The sequence below is a fragment of the Typopeltis vanoorti genome, chromosome 4 (assembly GCF_054136105.1).
Source record: "Typopeltis vanoorti isolate ZY-2024b chromosome 4, IOZ_Tvanoo_1.0, whole genome shotgun sequence".
NCBI lineage: Eukaryota > Metazoa > Arthropoda > Arachnida > Uropygi > Thelyphonidae > Typopeltis > Typopeltis vanoorti.
This window is the reverse complement of record NC_143552.1, coordinates 102,859,965-102,875,706: the sequence shown is the minus strand read 5'-3', so window position 1 is coordinate 102,875,706 and position 15,742 is coordinate 102,859,965. Positions and strand designations below refer to the sequence as shown.

The 15,742-nt window shown below is 36.1% G+C and overlaps 1 protein-coding gene across 3 annotated transcripts in view; it reads left to right on the top strand.

The window, feature by feature from the left end:
* The window catches only part of LOC150107563 (uncharacterized), a 215,624-nt gene that overhangs the window by 160,360 nt on the left and 39,522 nt on the right, over positions 1 to 15,742 (top strand). For all 3 annotated transcript variants that reach the window (XM_090391956.1, XM_090391955.1, XM_090391957.1), the window contains one exon: positions 15,577 to 15,669. In XM_090391956.1, the coding sequence (XP_090248082.1) occupies positions 15,577 to 15,669 (93 nt within the window). The remainder of the gene's footprint in view (positions 1 to 15,576; positions 15,670 to 15,742) is intronic.

Genomic DNA, 15,742 nt, shown 5'->3' with positions numbered 1-15,742 from the left:
GGAAGTGATCACTATTTAGTCTTGAGCAGGATAAAATTGAATTTCATATTGGAAAGAATGACATGTAAGAAAGTTTTAAAGCGAATAAAAGTTGAGCAGCTCTCAGATGTGAACTGTAGACTAAAATACACAAAGATTATTGAAGAAAAAATGAAAGAGTTTGAGAAGAGGAATCAAACCTTGGAGATTCAGTGGCAAACTCTGAAGAAAACATTGATTGATTCAGCTAGAGGCATGTGGTGAGGTTGTCTGCAAGGATAAAAAAATCAGAACTCTCTGGTGGACACAGGAAGTTAAAGAGGCAGTGAAGGAAAAGAAGAAAGCATATCAAAAGTTTCTGTCAAATAAGTCAGCTTGTGCTCTTAGAGAATATAGAGACAAATGCAAGAATGCTAAACACTGTAAAACTAGCTAAACAAAATGCATGGGAGGACTTTGGCAAGAATATAGAAAATAAATATCAAGAAGGTGGCAAAATATTCTGGAGGTTGTTGAAGAAGCTTAGGAATGGAGGAAAGAGTGCTGTAAAAGGAGTTAGAGATGATAAAGGTGACATGAAAACGGGAGAAAAAGATATCCTTGAAGTATGGAGTAATTACTTTGAAAAACTGCTAAATGAAACAAGTAGTGATGATAGCACAGTGGTAAAAAAACACTAACCAGGCATGCAGTCAGGAATACATATCCATACTTGAAGTAGAAAAAGCAATCAAAGGCTTGAAATGTGGAAAGGCAGCAGGAGTAGATGATATTCGACCAGAAATGCTGAAATATGGTGATATAAAAGTCTTACAGTGGCTGCACTGCATAGTTCAGAAAGCCTGGACAGAGGGATGAATTCCCGATGATTGGAGTAGAGCTCTCATAGTATCAATATATAAAAAGGGAAATAAAACTGAATGTGAGAATTACAGAGGTATTTCCCTACTGAGTGTTCCTGGCAAGATATATGCAAGTATACTTGAGAAACGGTTGAGAAGAATTGTGAAAGAAAAGCTTGGTGAAGAACAAGCTGGATTCAAGCCAAATAGAGGCTGTCAGGATCAGATCTTCACTTTACGACAAATAGTCGAGAAAGCATGGGAATATAACAATGATCTGTATTTAAGTTTTGTCGATTTGGAAAAGGCATATGACAAGGTGCCAAGAGAGAAGCTGTTCAATACGCTGCAGTTATACGTTGTCAATGGGCCATTATATCAAGACAATACTTAGTCTTTATTTGAGTTGTAAGTCAGTAGTTAGAATTGAAGGAAGTACAGGAAGATGGTTTAATGTTAAATCTGGTGTGAGACAAGGATGTACATTATCCCCTCTGTTATTCATTATCTATATGGATCACATTATGAAGGAAAGTGGTATTAAACATGATATCAAAATTGGAGATGTTAATGTCAGCTCTTTGCTTTATGCGGATGATGTTATACTTCTAAATAAATCCGCTACAAGTCTGCAAGATTCTCTGACTAAATTGAATAGCTGTTGTAATAGATATGGTATGAAGGTCAGCAATAAAAAGACAAAGACAATGAAAATAGGCAGAATCATTGAAAATGTCAACTGTGTTGTGAATGGAGAACCTGTGGAACAAGTAAAACATTTCAGCTACTTAGGCACGATTTTTACTGAAGATGGTAAATTAAATATAGAAATAGACAACAGAATCAGCAAAGCTGGTATGGTGGTAAGTCAATTGAATAAATTCATATGGAATAAGAGAGAAATTAGTCAGAACACTAAATTAGCTGTATACAAGACAGTGTTCAAACCAGTTTTAACTTATGGATCTGAGAGCTGGGTCAGAAGTAAAACACTTGACCAAAGACTAGATACTGCAGATATGAGAGTCCTGAGAAAGATTATAGACGTGAACAGATGGCATCAATGGCAATATCATATTAAAAACGAGGATATTAGGAAAGAACTTGACATTGTCAACATCCAGGAATGCGTTAACAGAGCTAATTTCAGGTGGTATAGTCACTTAAACAGAATGGGCGAAGAAAGATTAGCAAAATCAGTGTTCTCTGCCAGGCTGGCAGGAAAACGACCCAGAGGAAGACCAAGATATAGGTGGATTGATGCAGTACAAAGTGCCTTAGACGATAGAAATATAAGATCTGATAATGTTGGAGTCTTGTCAAGTAACAGACTGATTTGGAGCAAAATTTTAGATAGGAAGTAAGTAATGATGTAAATTTTTCATGTAGTACTATCATATCCTGTACCACCCCTTGAAGGTACATGGCAGGAATTTGATGATGATGATGATAATGACTGAATAATAATTTTTTTTTTTTCAAAAAAAAAAAAAAATAATTGAAAACAGTGCATTCCTGCATAGCTGACAGTAACTGCAATGTTTGCAATAAGTCATGGATTTCACTAGTTCCCCCTCCCCCACACACATACACAAACAAACATACATGCAGCAAAAATCACTTCTCACGTGTCAGCTACAGTCATTAATTGCAAGCATCCAATTTGTTTCCTCAGATTGGAAACCTTATATGCAGTTTATATATCATACATCTACAAATGGTGTGGGTTTATGACTTAATTCTATAAAGTTAATACAGTTGGACTCAATTATTGAGGGTGAATGGGAAATGTATTTTCCTAAATAATCACTAAAAGGAGTTTTTAACTAACTTGTGAACTAGGATTTATAAAATGACAATTAATATTGTATAGGTATCTCCATAGAGTCAGAAGACTCACTTAGAAGTTAGAAGACCAACACTAACCTTTATAATTGCAATACCTATCATAACTCTTGTTATATTCATTCACTGTCAGTGTACTCACAACTACCTCTGGCAGTCCACTCCATTCATTCACCACTATAAAACAGGCTATTAAAATAAACAACATAACTTGACAACTTTTGTGAGTTGTTGGACTTCAAAAAAAAAAAGACCAGAAAAAAATTAATTACACAGCAGGTGTTATCAGAACTTCAACACTAGTGGTTATAAAAAAAAGTGATGAAAATATATTAACTAATATGCAAGAATTGGAACAATGGTAGTGTTGCTTTCATGTTCCGTGGCATAATTCAGTACATTGTGGGACAGAGCCTACAACATTTCCAGTACGTTGAAAAAAGGAATGAAGAACTACGTTACCTGAGGCTTGATTTTGAGACTGAAGTTGATTAATAAAATTCTTGATATGTTTTTGACAACTTCTTCAAATAAACAAAATTTAAAATATACAATTATTTGCTTCATGATTACAATGTTAAAGTGGGTTTTTTTTTGTCAGTGTATAAGATAATGATGTTTCTTACATCCACCAGAATATCTACATCCTCCCATAAAAAAAAAAAAAAAAAGGAATATGCAACATTCATACCTACTGTGGTATTTACCATGTAGGCCAGCCAGACAGAAATGTTCGAAGAAGAACACATAAGATGATTTAAAAAAAAAAAAAAAGAGAGAAATTATTATATTTAGAGATGTTAGATGTAGAGGATATTATCCTAATATTAATCCTACCGGCTGCGCCATTGTTTAATTATAGGATTTTTATTTATTTAATCCTGTATATAGAGATGATTTCTGTTCAGCAATTATTTTTTTTATTTCAGAGTTTTTTTATTTACAGTGGTATCTCGCTAATCCGAACTAATAAAAACCATGCTTGTTCGGATTAGTGAATTTTCCCCCAAGAGACAATAACAACTAGCGTTTAAGACAAAAATAACAAGATTCTAATGGTACATCAAATTTAATTCTGTAAATAAATGAAGTAACTGATAGAAAAAAAGCTACTGTACTGTAATGGAAAAATACAGTACACAAGTTTATTTTAGTAAAAAAATTTAGTTTTGTATGTACCTGTTTTGTTAAGGATTCTGATTTAATAAAATTGCATAGTTCATTACATAACTTAATTTGCATAAAAAATATCACTTTCTTGTACACATCACAAAAAAAATTTCACAAAATAACACACAAAAAAGTTTTTTTTTATTTCTTTGTAAAAAAAGTCACTGATTTTCTTTTTGCTTCTTGGAAGCTAAACTTTTTTCAAATGCTTCTTCTCGGGGCTACATTAGCAACAAAATTTTGTTGCATGACATATCATCCTGCTTAGCCCATTCTATACACATATTAAAACTTCATGTTGGAGGCTTAATGGATTTTTTACAACTCTCAAAAAGAATTAAAATAGAATTTAATACTTTCTATATTTCGTCCTAGTCACTAGGACATCTACAGGGATTACAAAAACAATTAATGTAACATGCACACAAAAACTTACAATACTAAGCCCAACCACGTGGGTGACACTAAAGTCCTATCTAGGTGTAGCGCCCTCGAAGGGCAGTAGTAGGTGGCCTGGAATGTAAGGTGGGACCTCTGGTGATGAGTGTTTCCCAAATCTTCGGAAGCTTAATGCAACCGTATTTATTAAGATTTGGTTGGTTTCTGAGAGCTGCTGCTTCTAAGAAAAGTCTCTCTTTCTTGAATTTGCTGTGGTGGAGCATGGTGGTTTTTTTCCATGATACTCTGTGGGTGGTGTCCAAAACATGGTCAGCCAAGCCTGAATGGCCATAGTTGTGTTTACAGATGTAAGACTTGTGTTCCTCCAGGCGGATGGATGCTGATCTGCCTGTCTGTCCAAAGTACGCCAGCTTACAGGAACAGGGTACTTTGTAAACTCCAGGCAGAGAGAGAGGCGGGAGCTGATCTTTCGTAGAACGGATAAGGATAGCAAGTTTTTGGTAGGGCTGATATGCTGTGTGTAGGTTGTACTTTTTTAGTATCTTGGCTATTTTTTCGGATGTGCCACGGATGTAGGGTATGGTGATGGCATTTTTAAAATCTTGTTGACGAGAAGGACGGGGAATGGGGAAGGAACTGATTATTTTTTTGATACTGTGTTCGCTGTAGCCATTGGAGAGGAAAGTTCTGTGTATGTGGTTAAGCTTTCCTCTCCAATGGCTACAGCAATTGATGCCATATTGTTGCGTGGGGTGGTGGTGAGAGAGTTTGTGAATGTATCTGCCTGTGTGTGTGGGTTTTCTGTATACAGTGAAGGCAAGTGTATCATTAGGCATGCGTGTGACTAAGGTGTCTAGGAAGGGTAAACAATTGTTCTTTTCCTTTTCCATAGTAAACTGGATTCTTGGATGTAGGCTATTGAGATGACTGAGGAAGGAGTCTAACGTGTCTGGTCCATGAGGCCAAATAGAGAACACGCCATCTACATATCTTAGCCAGATAGAAGGTTTGAGTGGGGCTGAGTCTATGGCTCGTTTTTTGAAATCTTCCATATAGAAATTAGCAAGGGGGGGTGAGAGGGGGGAACCCATGGCGGTTCCCTCTATCTGCTTGTAGATTTTGTTCTTCCAAGAGAAATACCCAGAGTTAATGGCAAAGGAAAAGAGATCTAAGATGTCAGAGGGAAAAACGTTTTCTAAGAGAGATAAGGTGTCAGTTAAGGGAATATTGGTAAACAAAGAGGAGATATCAAAGCTTACCAATATGTCTGTATTATTCATTCAAGGTTAAATTTTCTGTGAGGGCTTTAAAGTGGGTCGAGTTTTTTATATAGGAAGTGGACCTTCCGGTGAGGGGAGTCAGAGAGTCAGCCAGCTGTTTAGACAGTTTGTAACAAGGTGCATTAGTGGCATCTACTATAGGCCTGAGTGGGGAATTGGGTTTGTGGATTTTTGGTAAACCGTATATTCGGGGGGGACGGTAGTGGAAAGGTTTAAGTTTTTTCGTGACGTCAGGGGGCCAGGAGGTTACTTTTTTAAGTAAGATTTTTAATTTTTTAGCTTGTGTTTTGTGTGGGGTCGTGTTCTAGCAGGATGTAGGTAGTGCGATCGCGGAGGATAATGTTCATTTTACGATTGTATTCACTGGTATTAAGAACGACTGTGGCATTACCCTAATCTGCTCTGGTGATGACGATACTTTTTTCTTTGCATAGTTTCAGGAGAGCCATGCGTTGGACATACGATAAGTTTACTTTTTGGAGGCGAAGAATGAGCGAGGATGTTGGCTACGTCAAGTCTGATGTTGGCTATCTCCGACGGCAAGTGACTCATCCCTCGTTCGATGTTAACCATTACATCGAGCACCGGCACTTCCTTTGCGACGGCAAAATTACGACCGAGGCAAAGGGCGCTGACGGCATCATCATTAAGCCTTTTGGAAGAGAGGTTTACTACTGTCTGGAGCGGTTGAATTTGTGGTTGTGGTTTGTCTTTAACCAGGTTGCTATATTTCTTGACGTGTTTATTTTTTTTATTTTTTGAAATTCTCTCTCTGTGCAGAAGTTTCCGAAATGCCAGAGAGAATCAACCAAAGTTCAGGGTTAAGAATGGTGGTGAGCTCTGAATGTAAGGAGCCAATGGCGGCATTTGTCACTGCGAGGATGGCACGAATAGAGGCGATTTGCTCGCGTAGTAATGCCAGGCTGGCAATTGTTACAGACTGTCTAAACAGCTGGCCAACTCTCGGACCCCCCTCACCGGAAGGTCCGCTGCCTATATAAAAAATTCGACCCACTTTAAAGCCCTCACAGAAAATTTAACCTTGAATGAATAATACAGACATATTGGTAAGCTTTGATATCTCCTCTTTGTTTACCAATATTCCCTTAACTGACATCTTATCTCTCTTAGAAAACGTTTTTCCCTCTGACATCTTAGATCTCTTTTCCTTTGCCATTAACTCTGGATTTTTCTCTTGGAAGAACAAAATCTACAAGCAGATAGAATCAACCGCCATGGGTCCCCCCCACCATCTCTCCCCCCCTGCCAATTTCTATATGGAAGATTTCGAAAAACGAGCCATAGACTCAGCCCCACTCAAACCTTTTGTCTGGCTAAGATATGTAGATGATGTGTTCTCTATTTGGCCTCATGGACCAGACACATTAGACTCCTTCCTCAGTCATCTCAATAGCCTACATCCAAGAATCCAGTTTACTATGGAAAAGGAAAAGAACAATTGTTTACCCTTCCTAGACACCTTAGTCACACGCCTGCCTAATAATACACTTGCCTTCACTGTATACAGAAAACCCACACACACAGGCAGATACATTCACAAACTCTCCCACCACCACCCCACGCAACAATATGGCATCAATCGCTGTAGCCATTGGAGAGGAAAGTTCTGTGTATGTAGCCATTGGAGAGGAAAGCTTAACCACATATACAGAACTTTCCTCTCCAATGGCTACAGCGAACACAGTATCAAAAAAATAATCGGTTCCTCCCCCATTCCCCGTCCTTCTCGTCAACAAGATTTTAAAAATGCCATCATCATACCCTACATCCGTGGCACATCCGAAAAAATAGCCAAGATACTAAAAAAGTACAACCTACACACAGCATATAAGCCCTACCAAAAACTTGCTATCCTTATCCGTTCTACGAAAGATCAGCTCCTGCCTCTCTCTCTGCCTGGAGTTTATAAAGTACCCTGTTCCTGTAAGCTGGCGTACTTTGGACAGACAGGCAGATCAGCATCCATCCGCCTGGAGGAACACAAGTCTTACATCTGTAAACACAACTATGGCCATTCAGGCTTGGCTGACCATGTTTTGGACACCACCCACAGAGTATCATGGAAAAAAACCACCATGCTCCACCACAGCAAATTCAAGAAAGAGAGACTTTTCTTAGAAGCAGCAGCTCTCAGAAACCAACCAAATCTTAATAAATACGGTTGCATTAAGCTTCCGAAGATTTGGGAAACACTCATCACCAGAGGTCCCACCTTACATTCCAGGCCACCTACTACCGCCCTTAGAGGGTGCTACACCTAGATAGGACTTTAGTGTCACCCACGTGGTTGGGCTTAGTATTGTAAGTTTTTGTGTGCATGTTACATTTAATTGTTTTTGTAATCCCCATAGATGTCCTAGTGACTAGGACGAAATATAGGAAATATTAAATTCTATTTTAATTCTTTTTGAGTGTTGTAAAAAAATCCATTAAGCCTCCAACATGATATCCTCACAGCACTTAAGCCTCTACACACATATTAAAACTGTCAATTTCTGTATCGTCGTCATCTTCTAATTCATTCTGTAGCGTCATATTTATAATTTCTGCATCTGATTTGATTTCAAATTCAGTGATTCATGCCGACACTATAGTACGTACTGTACAGTATAAAAAAGCAAACAGGAACACACTCAATAAATCAAAATAGGCCTACAATATAACCGTACAATCGAAAGTATGAAAAAAATACTGTATTGTAATTATAATAAAATAAATAATAATTATTAAATAAAAATAATAGTGCATAAACTAATAATACGTAATAAATATTTTTTTTTTTCCTTTCAAACCGCAGTTCCGATTACTGGAGGGTTTGGACTAAAGAGGTTCGGATTAGCGAGATACCACTGTATTGCACAAGGGTTTACTCCGATTGGTGCAGTGACTTTTTTTTTTACTATTTCTTTCAGAATCCAAAAAATCACTGACTCAAGACCAAAATAAACACATTTAATAAAACAAAAACAATATATATATATATATATATACACTTCAAACAACTTTACATAACTATAACTACAGAATTGTGTTGAAAGTTTATTTTTCACTTGGTTAGACTATAATAAATTCAGTTTAATCCTTTTTCCAAGTGTGAGCAAACAACGTTTGTGCCTGAAAGTATCTTCAGGACTGGGATAAGGTAGTACAACGTGTGCAACTCATTGCACACGTTGTACTACCTTACCTCACACTTGTTTGCTCACACTTGGATAAAGGATTAAACTAAATTTATTATAAACTACAGAATTAATTGGATCCAAGGCCTTTTAAAAATAGTCTTACACTTAAGACTAGACTAAACACTTTGTTTTCACAATGACAACATATTCATAGCCAGTTTTTTTTTGTCAAGGCCCTTTTCCGAAGATATATGACTTTATTCTTCATTTTCATAGGATCCTTTATCATCACTTATGTAGCAGACATTAATTCTTCCTAACTCAATTCTGTCTCTTTTTACTAGAAATAATAGTTAGATTCGACGTCCTTAATACAGATGAAACTTCCTAATCAGAGTTTTCTCGAAAATTCCTTTGGAATGTAAATACCAATTTCTTCTTTTATTCACTAATGCTTATTGACAGTCTTAACTCTTCCATTTAAAAAAAGTTCTACGATTAGTTCTACGATTCCCTTTTCGGAATCTACTACAAATCTTCCAATTAGCGTTTCCTCGAATATTGCTTTTAAAACGATCTATAGCAATATTTCCCTTTTATTTATCAATACTTATTCCACATTAAAACTTCATAGTTCCACGATTCCTTTTTCAGAATATAATATTATTTTTTCTCCAACTGTCGCATAAAAAAAACTCAATTTCTTCCGAATCTAAATGTCTGCCGGCCTGTTGTTCTAATTTTCTCCGAACAGATTTCGAAGAGAGGAAAAAAACAACTGCCTTCCTGTCTTAGACACTAGTCACCCACCAGCCTGATGGAACCTTGGTTTTCTCAGTTTATAGAAAGCCCACCCATACAGGTAGATACATTCACCAACAATCCCACCACCTTTCCTTGCAACAGTATGGAGTCATTAAGACACTACACAACAGGGCTAAACTTATCTGTTCAAATGACAATGCCCTAACCACAGAAATAAACCACATTCTCAACACTTTCTCAGCCAATGGCTACGCCCACAAAAAATCCAAAAAATATTGAAACCAGTAACCCCCCCCCCACACACACACATACACAACAAAGATTATTCTAAATCCATCACCATACCCTATATCTGAGGCACCTCAGAAAAAATGTAAAAAATCCTAAAAAAAAAAACATGACATGACTTAACTTCTTGTTACAGACCATATAAAAAATTGGCATCCCTTATCTGCTCTACTACCCCCCCCCCCCCGACCTACCTGGTGTATACCAGGTCCCTTGCAGCTGTAAGCTGTCCTACTTTGGCCAAACAGGCAGGACAGCAAATATCAGAATTTCAGAACACAAGGACTACATCCGGTTTCAGCAATACAGCCACTCTGGTGTTGCTGACCATGCACTGGATACCTGCCATAGAATTTGGTGGAAGAAAGCCACAATAATACACCGTAGTAAATACAAATATGAAAGGCTTTTCATGGAATCGGCTTCAGCCCTGAGAAACAATCCAAACCTCACACAAATTTGGCTGCATGAGACTGCCTCAAATTTGGGAAACCTACATCAGAAGACCTTCAGCCCAATTGCCCAAGAATACCAACATTGCCTCTTAGGGGGCACCATCAGGACTTTAGGAGAAATAATAGCTTCCTACTTCTTCCTCACTTACTGTTTGTTGTACTTGCGTGCATGTGTCTTGTTCTTAAGTTTCTTGAAAATGGCAAAGTGACGTTGCCGAAATATTGAAGTATATTAAAATTTATTTGAATGTATGTCCTAGTTGACATTGTAATTTCCTTAAATTATTTAATAAAAAATGCATAACCAATGTCTAAGCCTTTCCACGAGAATTACTATAAATCTTCCAATTAGCGTTTCCTCGAATATTCCTTTTAAAACGATCTATAGCTATATTTCCCTTTTATTTATCAATACTCATTCCACGTTAAAACTTCATAGTTCCACGATTCCTTTTTCGGAATATACTATTAATTTTCATCTGACTGTCACATAAAAAAAAACTCAATTTCCTCCGAATCTAAATGTCTGCCAGCCTGTGTTCTAATTTTCTCTGAACGCTACCTTGTTTATTCTCCCATTGCTGCGATACCAAACGCTGTTCTTGTCAGCTGTCAATCACACATCATACCTTTCGGGCACATGTGCACTCTATGAAAGTGGCAAGCAAGAAACTAAGTACTGTATAATGGCTGACACGTTGTCTCCATTAGCGATAAGAGAATGTCTTCGTAAAACACAACTTTTGATAATTTTAAACTACAATAAAATTCCTGTAAGTAATACAGATATCAAATCCTGTAAGTACATAAATTTTTTAACTGCTTTACATATCATTTTTGACAAAACAATTTCAATAACGGGCACATCGCAAGTGCCGACAATGTGTTATGAAATTAATACTAATAAACATTCTAACATAAACAATTCGTAAAAATATTCAGAATTTTAAATTATGATTATTTTTACAACACATAAGATGATAAAAAAAAAAAAAAAAGGAAGCAGCACAGATCACGATTATCCTTCCACACAACAAATACAGAACCAACTAGTTTGACAAGAAACAGAAATATTGCATGTGTTGATCATAACACTTTTATAAGAAAATTTAAATAAGCCTCAGAAATGTTTCTGTGTCCATGCACAATGTTACAAAAACCAATGTTTATTACTACCCTAAGTTTGGTCTACATTCATTAAAAATCTAACAACTGTGAAACTGGGATATGACATGTTATACCCCAGAACATGACAGCAACAACTAGTACTGTTACAATGTTTGCATATTAGTTAATATATAATTTTTTTTTTTTGGTCACTATATATTTTTTTGGTACATATACTAATGTTGAACTTCTGATAACATCTGCTGGGTTTAATTAATTTGTTCTAGTCTTTTTAATATTAGTTTCATATCCCTGATGATATGTCTGACAACTTTCAAAACTTTCTGGGTCGGGGCTCCAGAAATACAACTTAAATCTACTAACCACAAAAATTTTACGATTCCAAGGTATTGGTCTACTTTATATGAATATTATTATAGGTGATGTTTTAAAAAAACAATGTTATTATCACAAAACAAAGTGATACATTCTTTATTTCTCATTATACATTACACATAATTTTAGATAGTTTTAAAAATCATCACATACATATATATATATATATATATTTGTTATGATCACAAAGTAATAGATTTTATTCTTTTGCATAATATGGCTAACAACACTTTTTGATAGATCTCTTTAGCTCTTCTGGAATAGAAACATTCTTTGAAAAGTTGAATTCAAATTATTGTTTCTTGCATTTTAGTTCTAGTATGTGTACTTTTTTTTTTTTTACTTTTTCATCAAATCTGTTTATTGATGAGCATGTAGATTTCTTGACCAAAAAACGAATGTGAGAAATGATAACTAATGCTGGGTTTAATAGGTCATGATAATATAGATACTTGAACCGACTAGTTTTGCTACATATGAGAGTGACTTCTTCTGGTTAGGAAGAACAAAAAAAAAAAAAAAGTGATAAATGTGAACAATTACATAACTAAAACCAAACGTGGGAACCATTAAACAAAATTAAAACAAAAAAAAAAACTGTGGAGCATGGAAGCTTGCTCAGGTTAGTCATTGTTCAGTAGGTATGCATGATAGTTGGCAGGAAAGTTAAATCTAACTCAAACCAAAGCACTGGTTTGAGACTGGCTGTATTGATGTGTTCTATGTAGAAATTGGCTAAGGTGGGGAGCCATTGCTGTCCCATCTAATTGTATATTTTCTCTTTTCATGTAAAATAATCTGCATGTACTGCAATTTAAATAGTTCAAATATATCAGGGGGAAAGTGTGACTTGAGTAAATCAAGAGTTTCAATTAACGGTCTATTGGAATTGAAAATTGTCTATTGCAAATAAAGTTCTGGAATGACTGGTGTTACTATACAAATTCTATTATGAAATGCAACTTTCTATTATTTCATCCCTTTGCCGTTGTACTTTCAATATAGGAGTAATTCGAGCCTTCCTCAACTATTTTTGTCCGATCATTCTAGAAGTCTCTCCTTTTTTTGTCATAAACCAAGGATAACAATCATTGCTTTTGTGCATTCTTAAAATTGTTATTAATCGTATGTTTTAGTTATTTTAGGACCATTTGCCCTATTTTGCGTTTTTTGTGTGCTTTTAGTAATGCGCCAACTTTTACTATTGCAAAAATCTATCTCTGAAGTGAAAATATTATCAGTAGACATTGTTATAAGTATACATGGAAGAGTTAATGTTTTTAATTATGACATACTTTCCAAAATTGCATATGTTTTCAATCCTAGTCTTTTAACTCCCTTAGTGTGCAATCATATAAAGTGTAGTCCTGCATTGGAGCGTTATGTTCAGAGGAAGACCAAGAAACCGGTCAAACTGGCAGAGAACACTTGGCTTGCTAATCTTTCTTCGCCCATTCTGTTTAAGTAACCATACCACCTGAGATTAGCTCTGCTAATGCATTCCTGGATGCTGACAATATCAAGTTCTTTGCTAATATCCTCGTTTTTAATATGATATTGCCATTGATGCCATCTGTTCATGCCTATAATCTTTCTCAGGACTCTCATATCTGCAGTCTCTAGTCTTTGGTCAAGTGTTTTGCTTCTGAATCAGCTCTCAGATCCATAAGTTAAAACTGGTTTGAACACTGTCTTGTATACAGCTAATTTAGTGTTCTGACTAATTTCTCTCTTATTCCATATGAATTTATTCATTTGACTTCCTACCATACCAGCTTTGTTGATTCTGTTGTATATTTCTATATTTAATTTACCATCTTCAGTAAAAATCATGCCTAAGTAGTTGAAATGTTTTACTTGTTCCACATGTTCTCCATTCCCAACAGTGTTGACATTTTCAATGATTCTGCCTATTTTCATTGTCTTTGTCTTTTTATTGCTGACCTTGTGCAGCCACTGTGAGACTTTTATACCACCATACTTCAGCATTTCTGGTCAAATATCATTTACTCCTGTTGCCTTTCCACTTTTCAAGCATTTGATGGCTTTTTCTACTTCAAGTATGTATTCCTGACTGCATGCCTGGTCAGTATTTTTTACCACTGTGCTGTCTTCACTGCTTGTTTAATTTAGCAGTTTTTCAAAGTAATTACTCCATACTTCAAGGATATCTTTTTCTCCCGTTTTCATGTCACCTTTATCATCTCTAACTCCTTTTACAGCACTCTTTCCTCAATTCCTAAGCTTCTTCAATAACCACCAGAATATTTTGCCACCTTCTTGATATTTATTTTCTATGTTCTTGCCAAAGTCCTCCCATGACTTGTTTACCTAGTTTTACGCAGTGTTTAGCTTTCTTACATTTGTCTCTGTATTCTCTGAGAGCACAAGCTCACTTATTTGCCAGAAACTTTTGATATGCTTTCTTCTTTTCCTTCACTACCTCTTTAATTTCCTGTCTCCACTGTGGAGTTCTAATTTTTCTATCCTTGCAGACAAGGATAGAAAAATTTCCATATGCCTCTCTGGCTGAATCAATCAGAGTTTTCTGTAAGACTTGCTACTGAATCTCCAAGGTTCGATTCCTGTTCTCAAACTCTTTCATTTTTTCTTCAATAATCTTTGTGTATTTTAGTCTACAGTTCACATCTGAGAGCTGCTCAACTTTTATTCGCTTTAAAACTTTCTTACATGTCATTCTTTCCAATATGAAATTCAATTTTATTCTGCTCAAGACTAAATAGTGACCACTTCCAATTTCAAATCCTCTGTACACTCTGGTGTCCTGCACCAGGGAGAAAACATCACTATCAACAATAACATAGTCAATGAGACTTTTCTTATTCCTTGCCTCTTCTCTCCATGTGAATTTGTGCACATTTTTATGTTGGAACATGGTGTTAGTAATAACCAGTCCATGTCCTGAGCAGAAATCCAACAGATATTTGCCATTATTATTAGCTGTGCTCTTTTCTCCAAATTTTCCCAAAATATTTTTGTATGTCTGACAATCATTTCCTACTCTGCTGTTTAGATCCTCAACAAGGACCAACTTTTCCTTTTTCATTGTGTCAGTTGCTTTTTCTAAAGCATCAAAAAATTCCTCCACTTCTACCTTAGTAGAACCTTCTGTGGGACCACAGGCACAAATAAGTGTCATTGTCCGATTCCCCATTCTAATATTTGCCCACAATACTCTACTTGAGACTGCCTGCCATTCAAGAAGATTAGCCTCGTATTTTGTGTTGAAGACTATCGCTACTCCTTCTTTTCCTTGATTGTCATTGCCCAAATACAACATTTTGTATTTATTGCTCAGAAAGATCTCACCAGTTTTTGTCTTTTTTGTTTCAGTCACCCTTATTATGTTGATCTGGTACTTATCTAATTCCTCTGCTAGCTCCATTTCTTTGCCATTCAGGCTTCTTATATTGATAGTACCAATCTTTAACTCTGGTGGTGTTGAGTTGGGGTGTGTTTTCAGATTTGTTCCAGTAGCTGACTTTTGGCTGTTCGCCCATTTCAGTGGCAAAAACAAGGGGGGGGGGGGGTCTTGTTTAACCAGGCAACGCCCCAGCCGGCATGAAATTTTGTCATGTTGTACCATTTTGTATTTTGGTTTAATCAGTAAGAATACATTTGGTTGGCTAAATCCAAAATTACCAGCCCATCCTCGTTCGTTCAGTGTCCAGGTAGATACCCAACGGGGTGCACCACGAGAAGGTGAGGATTGGACATTAGGTAGGAAGCCCTGGTCGGTTCTCCACATTCCTTTAAAGGCTATGTGGAGGTCTCCTCTCAGTTATACAGCTTTTCTTTATTATTCTTTGTATGAAGTACATAAGTAAAATTTTTAAATTGTTTTAATCATTTCTTAAATAAAATTTTTTTTTCACTGAATATATAGGCACTTGAAGATCTAAGAGGTGTTGAAAATGCCTTTGGAGACCTACATAAACGCTATGAGAAAACCAAGTTAGCTCTAGAAGGGCTTAAGCAGGTATTGTGAAATTTTATTAATTAAAAATTGAAAACTTATTTATATTGCCAATATATTTATATTACTAAACATT